Genomic DNA, 15883 nt, shown 5'->3' with positions numbered 1-15883 from the left:
GAATACTACAAAGAGAAAAATATAAGGACTTACTAAGGCAAAAAACAGAATTTGAAGCCTCAACAAGCATTAGACTTTTCAGCAAAAACACTAGAAGTTAAAAACCAATTCTGAGCAAAATAACCAAGTATTAATATTAAGGAAAAGGACACAACATTCTTTCTAGGCATCCAATACCTTAAATATATACCTAAATATATATACTTCCTCAGTATTCCATTTTATTCCCAAGAAGCTGTCAGGTAATATTTTACACTAAAAGGAGAATGTATGTGTGTATATACATGTATGTCTGTGTGTGTGTGTGTGTACATTTTTTTTTTTAAGATGGCACAGGGGCTGGGAATGTGGCTTAGTGGTAGAGTGCTTGCCTAGCATGAATGGGTTCAATTCCTCAGTACCATATAAACAGAAAAAACTGGAAGTGATGTGGTGGTTCAAGCGGTACAGTGCTAGCCTTGACCAAAAGAAGTTCAGGGACTCAGGGACAGTGCCCTGGTCCTGAGTTCAAGCCCCAGGACTGGCAAAAAAAAAAAAAAGATGGCACAAGATTAAAAAGACAAAAGACGTAAAAACAATGGCAAGAAAGTCAAATAAATTGAAGGACATCTAAAATCTACAACAAATATATTTTTAAAATTAAAAGTATAAAAATTCCTGTTCAATGCATTAGCAAAAAGTCTTTTACTTGGGCTGGTAAGGTGGCTCAGTGGTAGAGTGCTTGCCTCACATGCATGAGGCTCTGGGTTTGATTCCTCAGCACCACATAAGCAAAATAAGCCAGACATGGCACTGTAGCTCAAGTGGTAGAGCACCTAGCCTTGAGCTGAAGAGCTGAGGGACAGCGCCCAGGCCCAGAGTTTAGGTTCCACGACTAACAAAAAACAAAAAAAATTATTTTACTTAAGCTTCATAATAGTACTATGAGGTAAAACTATTCTTGTTTTTAGCAATACTATAGAAATGAGGAGGTAAGGTTAAAATATATAAAATAAATATATGAGATATATAATGCTTATAAAGTGTTTTTCAAAATAATGTCTTAAAAAAAAAAACTGGCTTACAAAAGCAAGCCCATTTTGAGACCTATGGACAGAAAGCAAAACAGCAAAAGGGAAAAATGTAACCTAACTAAAGCCAGAAAACTTTGATAATTTCTCTAATTGTAATTACAGTTCTGAAGTTACATTTTATTTTGTGGGTATAATTACATGGGATGGTGTTATTTGTAGGTTCATAAACAACTATTGTTGGACATTAATTCTTCACCAAAAAAAAAAAAAAAAAAAAAAAAAAGCAGCCGGGGAAGGTGGTAGAGCGCTTGTCTTGCATGCATGAGGCCCTAGATTCGATTTCTCAGTACCACATAAGCAGAAAAAAGCCAGAAGTGGTACTGTGGCTCAAGTGGAAAAATGTTAGCCTTGAGCTGAAGTGCTCAGGGACAGAGACCAGGCCGAGTTCAGGCCTCATGATCAACCCCCCAAAAAAGTAAGTCCATTAGAAAACCAAATAAAACCTGGACAATAGATGAAGAAGACGTAAATGATGATGTTAAGGAACAAAGGGTAAAAGTACAAAACAATGAAAAGAAATCTAGAAGAACTAAAGAATTTATGATAGAAAAAATAAAATACAGGGCAGGGGCTATAGCTTACTAGTTAAGTACTTTCTTAGTGTGTGTGAGGTCCTACTTCAATCCCCAGTAACACACACACACACACACCGATACACAGAACATATAAGAGCAACAGGGCAAAAAAGATTGTAACTATAGTTTATTTTCTGGGAGAGACGTTTCTAAAATTTTCAAGTCCTATTCATAATCTATCTCATTAAGAATTATGAAAATCTAGTGACCTAGTGAATTTAATTAACAGGATATGAGTTCTGGAGTCAAATGGAAATGAAAATGTATGCTGTTAGTTTGATTAGCATCAAATTTGGGGGCAGGGGGGTAAGTTCTGAACTGAAGTAGGCCTTCAGACTCACCAGGCAGGCACTCTGTTGCTTGTATAATCCCAGCAGCCCTTTTGCTCTGGTTATTTTTGAGATGAAGTTTCACTTTGGGGCCAGGCTGGACCATAATGCTCCTAACTAAACTTCCTGGTATAGCTGAGATGACAAACGTGTACCACTATACCCAACCTTTTATAGTGATTGGGGAGGGTCCTCATGAAACTTTTTGCCAGGTCAGGCCTGGAATTATAATCTTCCCAAACTCAGTTTTCCCTGTAGCTGGTTTGAGAGGCATGTACACCATATTCAGCTACTATTTGGGATGGAGGTGGGGAGAAGGAATCACATAAACTTTTTGACCAGCCTGACCTCAAACCTGTTATCAGTCTCCAGTATATGCCAGAGAATTACACACACTAGCATGCACTTTGGTGTCTGGTTTTTTTGTTTTGTTTTGGCCAATCCTGGGGCTTGAACTCAGGGCCTGAGCCTCTCTGTGCTGGTTAGCTTTCTACCACTAAGCCACATTCCCAGCCCCTGGAGTCCACTTTGATTTCATTTTTTCCAAGTTTATGTACTCGTTTACTTCTGATTTCCTCATTTGCAATACAGTCTATTATAAGGAATTGGAAACTCAGTACATTCTGAGAAAAAGCATGAACATTTAGCAAATAATAGCTCTACTGGTTAACACAGAATACTCAAAGACCTACTAAGTGCCAGGCACCACTGTAAGCTCTCTCAATATTTTTAGTAAGAGGTAGTAGTGGTGGTTCTTTTTTTTTGGGGGGGGGGGAGGGGGGAGAAGGGTGTTTTATGTTTGTTTTTGCCAGTTGTGGGCTTGAACTTGGGGCCTGGGCACTGTCCCTAAGCTCTTAGCTCTTCTGCTCAAGCTTAGCACTCTACCACTTTTGAACCACAGCCCCACTTCCGAGTTTCTGGTAGTTCACTGGAGGTAACATGGAGGGCTGGTAATGAGGCTTAGTAGTAGAGTGCTTGCCTAGCATGCATGAAGCCCTGGTGCTGTGGCTCAAGTGGTAGAGTTCTAGCCTTGAGCAAAAAGAAGCTCAGCGACAGTGCCCAGGCCTTGAGATCAAGCCCCAGGACTAGCAAAAAGAAAAAAAAAAAGATTTTCACGGACTTCCCTGGCTGGCTTTGAACCCTGATACTAAGATCTAAGCCTCCTGAGTAGCTAGGACTACAGGTGTGAGCCAGCAGTGCACCTAGTAATCACTGTCATTACTTCTTCATTTTGCATTAAAAGAGTGTAGCCAGATAAGGAGTTGTCCAAGGTTATCCAACTAGTAAAAGGAAAACAAGACTATGCATGCAGTAAGTCTGGCTCCAGAACTCATTCTACCATTCACTCATATAATTAAAATCAGAGAAAAGAGATTGTAATTTTCAGAGACATATGTCAACATTACAAAGTTAAGTAATAAGCTATAAACAAATGTTTAATCCCTCAAGCATCTAGGTGACTTACTGTTAACCAGTGATCAAGATGCCCACATAGATGTTCTTGACCACATTTCTAATTCTTCTCAAATTCATTTTGGGAACCAATGACAGCAGAATAAATTATGTCATTATTAATAGAAATTTTGAATTCTTAGTTCAAATAAGCACTTTCATCTTAGAAGTGACAGGTAGCTTAAGCTATATAAAAGTATGTGAGAAAATTAAAAATAAAATAATTAAATTAATATTCTTACATGACATACTTGAAATCAACAACTCAGGAAATATTGGCATTATTTTATAAGCAAACACCTACATAAAACTGCAATTATGATAAAAATTCTTGAAGAATATTGTTTTCATAATCTAAAAAGTGGTAAATCAAAGAATTTTTTACTTGGAAAAAATTACTTTCTCATAAAATATAAAAACTGCACAGAAATGGGAAAAACGTCTCTAGCCTCAGACTGTAAACCCACTAGAATTATGACAAAAATGTTTTTATGAAGGTAAAACCATAAACTATGTTCTAATATGTACAATGAAGATAGTGACTACAAAAGAAATGAGGGTACTTAATTCTGATGTTTTTACAGTAAAAAAAAACTGTACTGCAATGTGAAGCTTCTTTATTAAAATGGATGAGTAAATGGACATTCTGCTGAAGAGAACAGAAATAAGGAAAATATAGTATGTATTTTCTAACAGTCTGTTACAACTTACTGATAAAAAGTATTCCCAAAAGAAAGGCTATCTCCAATGGAAAAACAATACTTATACTTCTAATTGTGGAGTAATTAGATCAAAAGAGCTACAGAATGCTGAAAAGTTTTAAGGAAAAAGTATAGTATACAATTATATGCAATGAATAAATACTGACAATAGGGACACATTAATTAATTCATAACAAGAAAATGGGATATTTGAAAAGCATAGAAAGTACTACTAATAAAGACCACTCTGGTGACTTATAAAGCTACGGAACTCATTACATCTGTACCCTACAAAATAACTAACCTGATGGTCTCTCTTCTCAGCTAAGATATAAGCAATGTCAGGGAGCATTTTATTCCAAAGCCGATAATCATATCTGGCCATAACTGCCTTGCAACTGTCCATGCACATAGTCTTTGAAGCAGAGGATTAAATGTTCCTGCCCATTTTATCTAGTCCCCAAGACTTGTCCTGCAAAGTGAATAAAAATGATTATCTTTTAATCTATGTCTTGTATACATACCATTAAAAAAAAGAGGGCAAAGATGTGAACAAAAAGCTCATAAAAGATGGATAATTATTATCCAGCCTAGAATTAAGTTCTCAGCAAACTTGCCGTGCTTAGTTGAAAGGTTCGTGACCAATAAATCTCATACTTTATACAAATGAGCTTTGGAAGATATGGTCATTTGGGTAGACAAATGGGAATTACAGTAGTATTTTGTAGTAACTTTAGAGAATGACTAAATTAATATAACCATAATGTTAAATACTGTGTATTTTTTTGACACCTGATTTCATAAAATAATTCAGAATGTAACTTATCTTCAAAATAAGGAAAAGAAGTTAGGTGAAGCAAATGGCATTTATTAAGCAATTTTAAAGGCTATTACTAGTGCGAAGAGAGAGCTGTTCAATGCAAAATGGATATGAGAAAAGCCATATGAAAAAAATATATATATATAAGCATACATCCAAATAGCAGATGGAGACGACCAAAGGGATGAATACAGACAAAAAAAAATAGTACAATAAACGCTTCTGGAAATGAGCCAATGGGAAGGAGAAGGAAAATGGGCCATCATAAAAAAGGCAGTTAAAATACAGAAATACATCATTTACATGGCACTGAAGAACAAGTAAGAAAGAATTAAAGTGCACTGTTCAAAAAAACGCACAAGTTCTTGTTTTGGCTTATCTTTTTTCAGGGTGAGGGGAGGATGCTGGGATTGAACTCTGGACTTCTGCCACGGACAGAATGGTAGAGTCAGTCCACCACTGAGCTAGCCCAATTCCAAGAAAATGCTTTGGTTTTTGTTTTTATGCTGGTCCTGGGGCTTGAGCTTTGGACCTGGGTGCTGTCCCTGAGCTTGTGTGCTCAAGGCTAGACTCCACCACTTGAGCCAGAGCTCCATTTCTGGCTTTTTGTAGTCAATTGGAGATAAGATTCTCACAGACGTTCCTGCCTGAGTGGGCTTTGAACCAGGATCCTTAGATTTTAGCCTCCCAAGTGGCTAGGATTACAGGCATCAGCTACTGGCCTTACCAAGAAAATGTTTTAAGAGTCAAAATACTGTACATACTTCTATATTTTCTCTTCTTAAGTAATTCTATATGTGGCATATGTTTAGGTCATATTCTTTTATATACTCATAGGTTTCTGGATTGAACAGAAGTAGCTTACTCCTACAGAAGAACCCAGTTTGTGCTGTACTTTTGAGATATATAATTTTTATTTTCCTTTATGTTGTAAATCATCATTTCAAAATAATATCAACAAGAGAGTATCTGAAGGAAATCTTCCATGAATTTTTGCTTCCTCTTGTCCTGGCCATGGGAAACCAAATGATTTATTTATATATCAAGGTAATAGTGTTAATTTTTATGACAGCAGCTGCAGCATTCAGAATCAATTTCTACCTTATGTTAAATGATTATGACAACCAGGTAAATGGGCATTACTGTACATAGAAAGAAGATGCAAAAGAAGTAGAACATATTAAACAAGTAAACAAAACAAAGACCAAATGTGGAAAAGACTAACATTCAAGAAATTAGAAAAAAATGTATAACAGACAACTTTTAAAATATACAATTGAGTGTAAGATTTTTCTAACAATGAGGGAACAGATATTCTTCAAACACAAATAGTTTTCTCTCCAGAAAGTTGCTGTATTTTTATTTGACTAAACATTTAACAGAGAGGTAAAAACACCTCTGTTTTTCTCTAAAATAATGACAAAAAAGAAACTACCCTCCAAAACTATGTTTCAAATATGTTTGGCATACTACTCTAAGAAAGATAATAAGGGACACTTGTATCCACTAAATAGTTTAAGAAAAAGAGGAAATGCATCTGACTACAAATAACATCTTACTACCTTTATGACACAGGTCGAACCAGAGAATAATTAAATTTTATATGTAGCAGTGTAGTAATGTATATTCCCCAAGCCAGAATCAACATCACCTAGAAATCTGTTAAATTCTGCTGACACAGACTTTTAAAAGGGTTTTGATATATGCCAAAGTTTAAGAACCAAGACTTCTAATGTAAATAAATGATATTAAATTTAAGTATCAAGAAAAAGAATGAATCTAAATCTGGTTCCCTCATGGTAATAATTAAGGTGAATAGAAACAAAATTATTCCTACTGAAAATGTAAACTGGGAATATTTAAATATTTATCTACAGGCATATGTGCATATAAATACACATTCCATTTTATGAATAAAAAAGTAGTCATGTTAGGTAAGCTCAATTAATAAGCTAGAGGAAAAAAATATAATGATTCCTAAATTAACAAAATCATCTTGTGGAAAAACAAAAAAAATGAACATAGTTAGGTGACAAGTTGTCAAGATAATTCTAAAATAAAGTGTGAAGCAAATCTGCAATCTCTCAGCTCTTCCATATTAACTATAGGTTAATTAAAGTTTAGATATATGTGTTTTAAGACATGTTTATTAGTAAAAGTAATAGGAAGAATACATGCTACTTTACTGTATAGGATTGATTGTTTCAAACAAATTTTATACACCTTTTTTGGGGGGGTGGGGGAGGGGAGTCTGGTCGTGGGGCCTGAACTCTGGGCCTGGACACTTTGTATATTTTAAAAGAGCAGTAAAGCCCGGCGCCAGTGGCTCACACCTATAATTTTAGTTGCTCAGGAGGCTGAGATCTGAGGATCACGGTTCAAAACCAGCCCGGGAAGGAAAGGCCGTGAGACTCTTATCTCCAATAAACCACTCAGAAAACTGGATGTGGCGTTGTGGCTCAAGTGGCAGAGCACTCACCTTGAGCTGAAGAGCTGAGGAAGAGCACCCAGGCCCAGAGTACAAGCCCCATGACTGACCCCACCCCTACCCCCCAAAAAAAGAAGAATAAAAGAGGCAGGTACTGGTGACTCAACACCTATCATCCTAGCTACTCAGGAGGCTGAGATCTGAGGATCATGGTTAAAGCCAGCCCAGGCAGAAAAGTCTGTAAGACTCTTATCTCTAATTAACTACCAAAAAGCTGGAAGTGGTGCTATGGCTCAAGTGATAGGTAGACCACTAACCTTGAGCAAAAAAGCTCAGGGACAGCACCTACGCCCTGAGTTCAAGCCCTAACACTGGCATCAAAAAAAAAGTAGAAAGAAGAAAAAAAATAGTATAAACGTGGAATTTCAACTATCATTAATTAGGTTTACCAAAGTGTATTTCACAGTGGTCTTTTCAAACTTCTCTGTTATAATATATATAGGAAAAAGTACACATGTAAGAAAATATTTGACAGCCAGAAATTTTCTTTTTATTTTTAAGGCTGTTAATTGCCATCTTGGCAAACATGCAAACATTTTACTCTTGATAACACAAATTCTTCAGATTAATTTGTCAGGAACACAGTATATTTCAACATTTCATCTCAAGAGAGCTTAAGTAGACTAAAACACATATAGCAAACTCCATGAAAAAGAATGAATATGGTAGTTATTTTACTTACCAGCAAGTGTACTTGTGTGCCTAAAAGCTCTGACCTGGGAGTCAGACAAACCAGTCAGAAGGGAAATGACTGTGTCCATCATATACTCATCATAAATTATGCTATACTGACACTGTCGAATCAAGACTCCAATAAATTCACAAAAGTTGGAACGAAATTTTTTCCACTGAGGTCCAGGCATGGTAAGTGGATAATCACCACTGTCCTAAAAGGTATAAAAAGAACATACTAAACATGACACAATGGCAGATCAACCCTTGCTATTCTTTTCATTACTTAATTATATATTTATTATCTATAAGTAGTTGCACAGAAGAGCTGCCATTCAGGTACGTACCATGCTTATCCACCTCTTTCATTATTCTCCTCATCCCTCCCCTCAGATACAATTAGCATATTCGCCACTGAAACAGTGTAATTAGGCAATTTGTGTAAGAATTGGAAGGCCATATACCTCATCAAATTCTTCAGTCATTTTCCTGATGATTTCTGCATTCTGCATATTTCGAAACATCTCTATTCTCACAGTACCTGTAAAAACATATATAACCATTAAAATCAATCTGCAGACTGTTTGAAATGTTATAGGAAACTTTGGGGATCTCCTTGATACCCCTCAGATTCTTATTCTAAAGGACCTCTTATTTCGGAACACAGTGTTTTTGAGATGTTTTTGAAAGACAAATCATAAGCACTGAATTTGTATAATAAATGGGAGTTTTAAAGACTGATTTTTAAACATATACTAATGTTACCTACACAAATAGCTTGCTGCCATTGTCTTGAAAATTTAAGTACAGAGAATAAATTTATTGTATGGCTATTTCTGACCTTCTCTTTTTTCTTCACCCTCTCGGCCCCCTCCCTTTCTTTGTGGTACCAGAGCTTATACTCGTGACTGCATGTAAGCTCCCAGCTGGCACTTCTAGCCCTAGAGAATTGCAATCATCCAGAATTTAACCTCCTGAGTAGCTAGGATTATAGCTGTGAGCCACTGATATAAATTAAAACAAAATATCCGTTGATATAAATGTTTTTTCTGAGAATAAAAGTGGCTAAGTTCTACATAATTATAAAAAAATCAAATATAAACCTTATACTTTTTTTAAAAAATCTCATTCTTTACCTTGTTTTTTTTTTTTAAAAAAATATTTTAGATAAGGTCATAAAAATCAGTGCTCAAATACAGAGAAATAAAAGAACAGTTTATATTTACGAGTTGTGTTTTAAAAAACTATGTAATTTGCCAGGCTCAGGTGGATCACGCTTGTAATCCTAGCTACTCAAGAGGCTGAGATCTGAGGATCACGGTTCAAAGCGAGCCCAAGCAGGAAAGTCCCTGAGACTCTTATCACCCCAATTGGTTAACCTAAAAAAAAAGAAAGTGGTGCTATGGCTCCAAGTGGTAGAGCACTAGCCTTGAGCAGAAAAGGTCAGAGGGAGAGCCCAGGCCCAGGCCATGAGTTCAAGCCCCATGTCCAACCAAAACAAAAACAACGACAACAACAAAAGCCAACCATATAATTTAAAAACTGGAATTTAAAAATAAATCTGTATACAGAGAATCCTGGTGTAATATTCAAATGAGATCAGTTTAATGTATTTAAATGTAACATATTAAAGCTAAAAAAAAAATCACAAGAATGCCTGTTGCTGGTGGCTCATGCCTATAATCCTAGCTGTTCAGGAGGCTGAGATCTAAGGACTGCAGTGCAAAGCAGGCTGGGCAGGAAAACCTATGAGACCCATCTCCAAGTAACCACCAAAAATGCTGGAAATAGAGCTGTGGCTCAATTGGTAGAATGCCAGCCTCAGGCACAAAAGGCTCAGGACAGTACCCAGGCCCGGAGTTTAACTCACAGGACTGGCACAAAAGAAGGAAAAATAATTCACAAAATTGAAACTGAATGAATCAGTGAATATTTATAACTCCTGGCAGAACCTTGCCAGTAACAACTAGCTCCAACTCAAATGATTTTGTAATGTATCAGAAAAGAGTCTGAAGTATATACAGGGTGTATACAGAGAAGAGTATGGAACGATCGGTGTTGGCTTCATTCAGGTAAAACAAAAATTGCACTTGTATATTAATTTAATTTGAACTAATACTACTAGTCTGTGAAATTGGAAAAGTGACATTTGCCCTATCTTTGAATCAGAACCATTTTTGAGCACATTGATTAGTTGATGCATAGTTCTATCCTTTATATTCAGGAAGCTGAATTTATGAAGGTCTCTATCAACAGGTATCTCCTGTACTCAAGTATAAAGATAATCTGGTCTGGGCTGGCAGTGGGAGGAAAAGGAAAAATAGGTTTAAAAATTTTCTTCCCAACGTGGAATTTTTTAAGCAAACTAGGGAAATGCTGTTGTGACTTTTACCTTTTTAATAAAAACAATATGGGAAACATTCTGTTTATAGACTCTAATAGAACCTTTTGTGGTCAAGATAAAAAAATAATCAACAGTAAACTTAAATTGCTAATTGTCATCAGTAAAAGTTAATTTCCTGGCAGGCATTCATAAAACTACTCAAATTAAACAAATTATAAAGTTTTACAGTGTTAAGTAATTGGTAGTTTAACCCTATGCTGATGCCACAGATAGTAATTTATATATTATATACTAACATACTATATAGTTATATATTGATTCCTGCAGTTTTTGTGCACCTTTAATAATAAAATGGCATTCATTAAACACTAAAGAAATTAGATTTTTTAAAAAAGATTAAGCATGACATGGTGCATACTAACAGAAATACAGAAATCCTATGGATACTAACAATGCAAAAGTCACAAACATTAAAAATATCTCTTAGCTGAGCTCTGGAAGCTCAGGCTTATAGCTAGCTACTTAGGAGCGAGATCCAAAGGATCTTTGTGTGACATTAGCCCAGGAAGAAAATTCCTCAAGATTCCATCTCCAAAAATAACTAGCAATGTTGGGTGCCAGTGCCTGTAATTCTAGCTACTCAGAAGACTAAGATCTGAGGATGGAGGTTCAAAGCCAGCCCCGGCAGAAAAGATTCTGTGAGGCTCTTATCTCCAATAAACCATTCAAAAACCAGAAGTGGTACGTGGCTCAAGTGGTAAAGCGCTAGCCTGGAGCACAAGGAGGCTCAGGGACAGCACCCAAGCCCTGATTTCAATTCTACAACAACAACAACAAAAAACCACACAGCAAAAAGGCAAGTTGAAGAATATGACTTAAGTGGTAGAACATCAGCAAAGCAAGCAAAAGGCAATGAATTCAACCCAGAGTACCATCAAACAAATGAAAAAAATAAATGCGCCTTAACTACATATTCAGATTACACTTTAATTCATAAGGTATACTTTACAAAAAGTGCACAGCGGGCTGGCTCCCATTTCCGACCTGTGCCATTCTCTACGCAGCCCTGGCAGCAGGTTGGAGGAGGACAGCGGAACCTGCCCTGGTGCTGTGCTTCTTCCTCCTCTCTCCGCAGGCACGGTGCCCAGGCCACGTCTGTTCCACATCACAGCTGGGTGTGGAGGAGGTGGATAGGTGGCTGCCACCCAACCCTTAGCCAAGGAGTGCCAATCAGGAGAGCAAGAGTGGCTATTCTTCTCCCCCATGAATCTACACACGCAAGCTCTGCACCCCATCAAGGGTCCCTCTGAAGGACAGGGCTGTCCTGGTGTCTGGGTGGGACGTGCCCAGGCGAGTCTGTCAGAGGCTAGGGAGGTTTTAGAGAAGCCTCGGGCCATTTCTCCCTTCAGGAGGCACTGGGTCCCCTGTGAGACTGAATGTGCAGTGTGGTGGGCACAGGCCTCCACCAATGGGCTAACAGGCCACTTGAGTAATGACAGTGTGTCTGCTGGCAGGTCTGGGTCCTTAAGAGGCTGCCAGGTGGCTTCTACGCTTCAGGTATTTTGCTCCTTGCTACCCAGGCACATTCCTTTTAGGGTTCCAGCCCCTGCATGTTACCTTTAGGGGTCCCAGAGTGACCTCCTCTCCACCTCTTACAACAACAATACATACATAAAAATTTATTTTATTCCAACAAAAGAATTATACTGTAAAACGTGAGAAACATAAAAGGTATTGTGGGTGTGTCCTCAAGCCTGGAGCCTAAGAACAGAGCACCAGCTTACTTTTTCATTGCAACCTACAAATGAAGGGGATTAGTTCATCTATGGAAAAACGGTAAAGGAGTGAAGAGGAAGAAAATTCTTACAAGTCTGAAGGAAAACTTTATCAACGTGAAGAAAAGAACTAGGCAATTATACTGACAATGCAGAACAAGATTTATACGACCTGAAAGATTCTAGATGGATTTGATGGGGAATTTAACGATTTTAGATAAGTTAATGTTTTCTAAATTAAGACACTATATAAAGAAATGGAAAATCCTGGGAAAGCATAAGCTCTCTCAAACCCTCATTCCTAAAGGTTTAAATGACTAACCACAATTAAATTACATATTATTTGCCAAACATAATGTATGATTCTAATTACACAAGAACACATATAGTCATCAACTTCAAAATATCTTACAAATCTTCTGAGATACAGCCCAAGTAACAGCAAAAACAATCTGGAACCACAAGAAAATCACAACAAAGAATCCTGGACCCAAACTACACGAGACATCAGTTTACAGTTACAAGGGAAACCTGTCTCACTGAAAAGCAAATGCTTACTAAATTTTTTATGACAGTTATATCCTATTCAAATGTAGTGTTTGATAAGTAGATATATGAAATTGGGCATTATTTGTCAAAAGCAAGATGAAATGATGTTGTTTTCAGAAAGAAAAAAAAGTAACTGAAGATCATCATGCTCAGGGAGAACGGCCAATCTCAAAATGACAAACAGCACATATTTTTGCTCATATATGGAACCTAGATTGTAAAGTGGGGCCTGCCAGATAGAAGCAGAAGAGAGGGGGAAAGGGAAGTATAATGAGTGAATATGTTGCAAGTACACTGCATATATGGATAAAAAGAGCAAAATGAAACCCACCAAAAACTGTTAAAAGGGGCAGAGGTAGAAGAAAGAATACAGATGTAGGGAATCTGACCAAAGGATATTTCATGCATATACGTAAATATTGAAATAAAACTTATTTTACAATTAATTTATGGTAATAGAAATTTCAACATAACGTGTGATTTGTCATATAAGTTATAGATAAGCAGAAGAATCCACTCTTTTTCCAGTATTTTAGAATCTGCATTTCCATTACTACTTTTCAAAATAAGAAGTTTTACAAAAGTCACTTCTGAAAAGACAGAGGTTTTCTTTAAGAATCTCAAGGGAGAAAAGCAAATAGGATCCTACTAGAAATAATCAAATAGGATTTCTAGGAAGAAATAATAATGTTGGCTCACTAATCCAAATGCATATGGCAGTGTCAGCAGTCTTAGCCTAAGAGATCTGAGTATAATTTCAGCGCACAGAGACATGAAGAAACTAGCGCATGTAAATTGCAGTTGTCAGTTTTAAGATTTTGTTGTTTCTCCATTCATTAAGAGTTTTGTTTCTTTCATGCATGTGTTTCTAACGAATTTATAAGATTATTTCTTTGTTGCTTTGTATGTCCCTCCCCCACAGTGTAACCCCCGCTTTCACTATATTTGATGTCAGTATAACATGTGGAGGAGACGGGGACAAACAAGTCGTTTAAGGATTCAGGTGGACCTGTTGCAACAATGAGAAGTACAAAATGTCATGTCAAAACCAGCTTTACAATGTCGGAGTGGGGGGAGAGGGGGGGTTTGATTGGGTGGGGGGGAGAGGGGAGGGTGGGAAGGGAGGTGAAGGGTAAACAAAGGAGGAGGCTGCAATGCTTGGTAAGAAATGTATGCATTATCCTGCCCATGTAATTGTAACCCCTCTGTACAGTATGTTCTCAAATAAAATAAAATTTAAAAAAAAAAAAAACCAGTATAAATGTACGATTTCATTTTCTCAAGAGTTTTACTTTTCAGCTGGGTGTTGGTGCTTCCGTCCTATAATCCTAACTACGCAGGAGGCTGAGATCTGGGAACTGAAGTTCAAAGCTAGGCAGGAAAGTCATCTATGAGACACTTAACTCCAATTAAACACCAAAAATCTAGAAGTGAAGCTTGGCTCAAATGGTAGAGTACTAGCCTTGAGAGAGAAAAAAAAAAAAAAACCCACATATACACAAAACCCTCAAGGCCAGTGTAAGCCTCAGGACTGAGGCAGGGAGTTTCGCTTTTTTTTTTTTTTTTTTTTTTTTTGGTCAGTCGTGGGGCCTAAACTCTGGGCCTGGGCACTGTCCCTCAGCTCTTCAGCTCAAGGTGAGCGCTCTACCACTTGAGCCACAGCACCACTTCTGGCTTTTACGGCTTATGTGGTGCTGAGGAATCAGAACCCAGGGCCTCATGCATGCCAGGCAAGCATTCTACCACAGCCACCTTCCCAGCCCCTCCACTGAGTTTTTGTTTTTTTTTTTTTGGTCGGCCATGGGGCTTGAACTCTGGGCCTGGGCGCTGTCCCTCAGCTCTTCAGCTCAAGGCGAGCGCTCTACCACTTGAGCTACAGCGCCACTTCCGGTTTTCTGGTGGTTTATTGGAGATAGGAGTCTCATGGTCTCTCCTGCCCGGGCTGGCTTTGAACCGCGATCCTCAGATCTCAGCCTCCTGAGTAGCTAGGATTACAGGTGTGAGCCACCAGCGCCCGGCTTTCCACTGAGTTTTAAAGGTTTTTTGCAGTTACTAGTTTAGTCTTTGGTAGCAGTTTCCAAGATGCTCCCCTTTCCCCAATATCCTCAACCTCTCACTACTTAAGACTTTCGGTGACCTCACATTTACTGGGGGCATCTAGTTGTTGCTATGTGCCCCAAACTACTGACTGAACCAGTGTGCGATTACTCTTTTTCCCTCTCTCCAAGCTCTCAGGAAAGCCATACCTCAGGCAGACACTCAGGCAGACTGTAGAGACCCCTGTGGTGAGGAGTTCAGAACTCCAGCAATGTACACATGAACCATTCTAGGAGGAAAGTCCTCCCCTAGCAGAACCATAATATGACTACAGACCTGCTTCATACATGTAATCATTGCCAGAGAAATCTAAATTTTAACATAGTTTCAAATTTTCTTTTAAGTCGTTAAAGAAACAATGGCTCAGCACAATTTGAGAGATAATTTTCAGGCAATCATTTAAGAGCTATGCAAACATGCTGATGAAAAGAATGACTTGTCCATGATCAAAGCAAGGCTGGGATCCATAGTGAGATTGTTCCAGAAACAAAATGACATTTCTAACAAGTAGATCTAAGGTTATAGGTAAAGTCATGGTACTATAAGCAATTTTTGGCTTCTTTTTTGCAAGGAAATGTAAATAACTTAAAACTAAAAGGTATTAATTAAAACCTCATGCAAGTGTTAGATGCCAGTAGCTCACACTCGTAATTCTAGCTACTTAGGAGGTCGAGATAAGCCATCCTAGACAGGAAACCCTAAGACTTTATCTCCAACAACCAAAAAAACCCATAAGTAGTGCTGTCGCTCAAGTGATAGAGTGCTAGCCTTCAGAAAACAAGCTGGAGGACAGCGCCCTGACCCCAAGTCACAACTAAGTCAGAAGCTTAATTGTGAGTATTGTGGGATGTGCGTGATCTGCCTGGTAGCACATGCTCAACGGTAAGACTTAGCCTTAAGTTACCAAGACACATTTTTAAAAACTTATTTTAGAATGCTTTAAAAATGAAAGTGATAGTGATTCTATCTCAAAAAACAAGTCTGTCCCTAGATGGCAGCCTTTAACAC

General features: G+C 37.7%; 1 protein-coding gene across 3 annotated transcripts in view; it reads right to left on the bottom strand.

Annotated features, from left to right (window-relative positions):
- The window catches only part of Stag1 (stromal antigen 1), a 187890-nt gene that overhangs the window by 75005 nt on the left and 97002 nt on the right, over positions 1-15883 (bottom strand). For all 3 annotated transcript variants that reach the window (XM_042670355.1, XM_042670356.1, XM_042670357.1), the window contains 2 exons: positions 8575-8651; positions 8121-8325 (listed from right to left, as the gene is read on the bottom strand). In XM_042670355.1, the coding sequence (XP_042526289.1) occupies positions 8121-8325; positions 8575-8651 (282 nt within the window). The remainder of the gene's footprint in view (positions 1-8120; positions 8326-8574; positions 8652-15883) is intronic.

The sequence above is a fragment of the Dipodomys spectabilis genome, unplaced genomic scaffold, assembly GCF_019054845.1.
Source record: "Dipodomys spectabilis isolate Male_0828 unplaced genomic scaffold, ASM1905484v1 ptg000542l, whole genome shotgun sequence".
Classification (NCBI taxonomy): Eukaryota; Metazoa; Chordata; class Mammalia; order Rodentia; family Heteromyidae; genus Dipodomys; species Dipodomys spectabilis.
The sequence above is the reverse complement of the archived record's forward strand: the minus strand, read 5'-3'. Positions and strand labels throughout refer to the sequence as shown.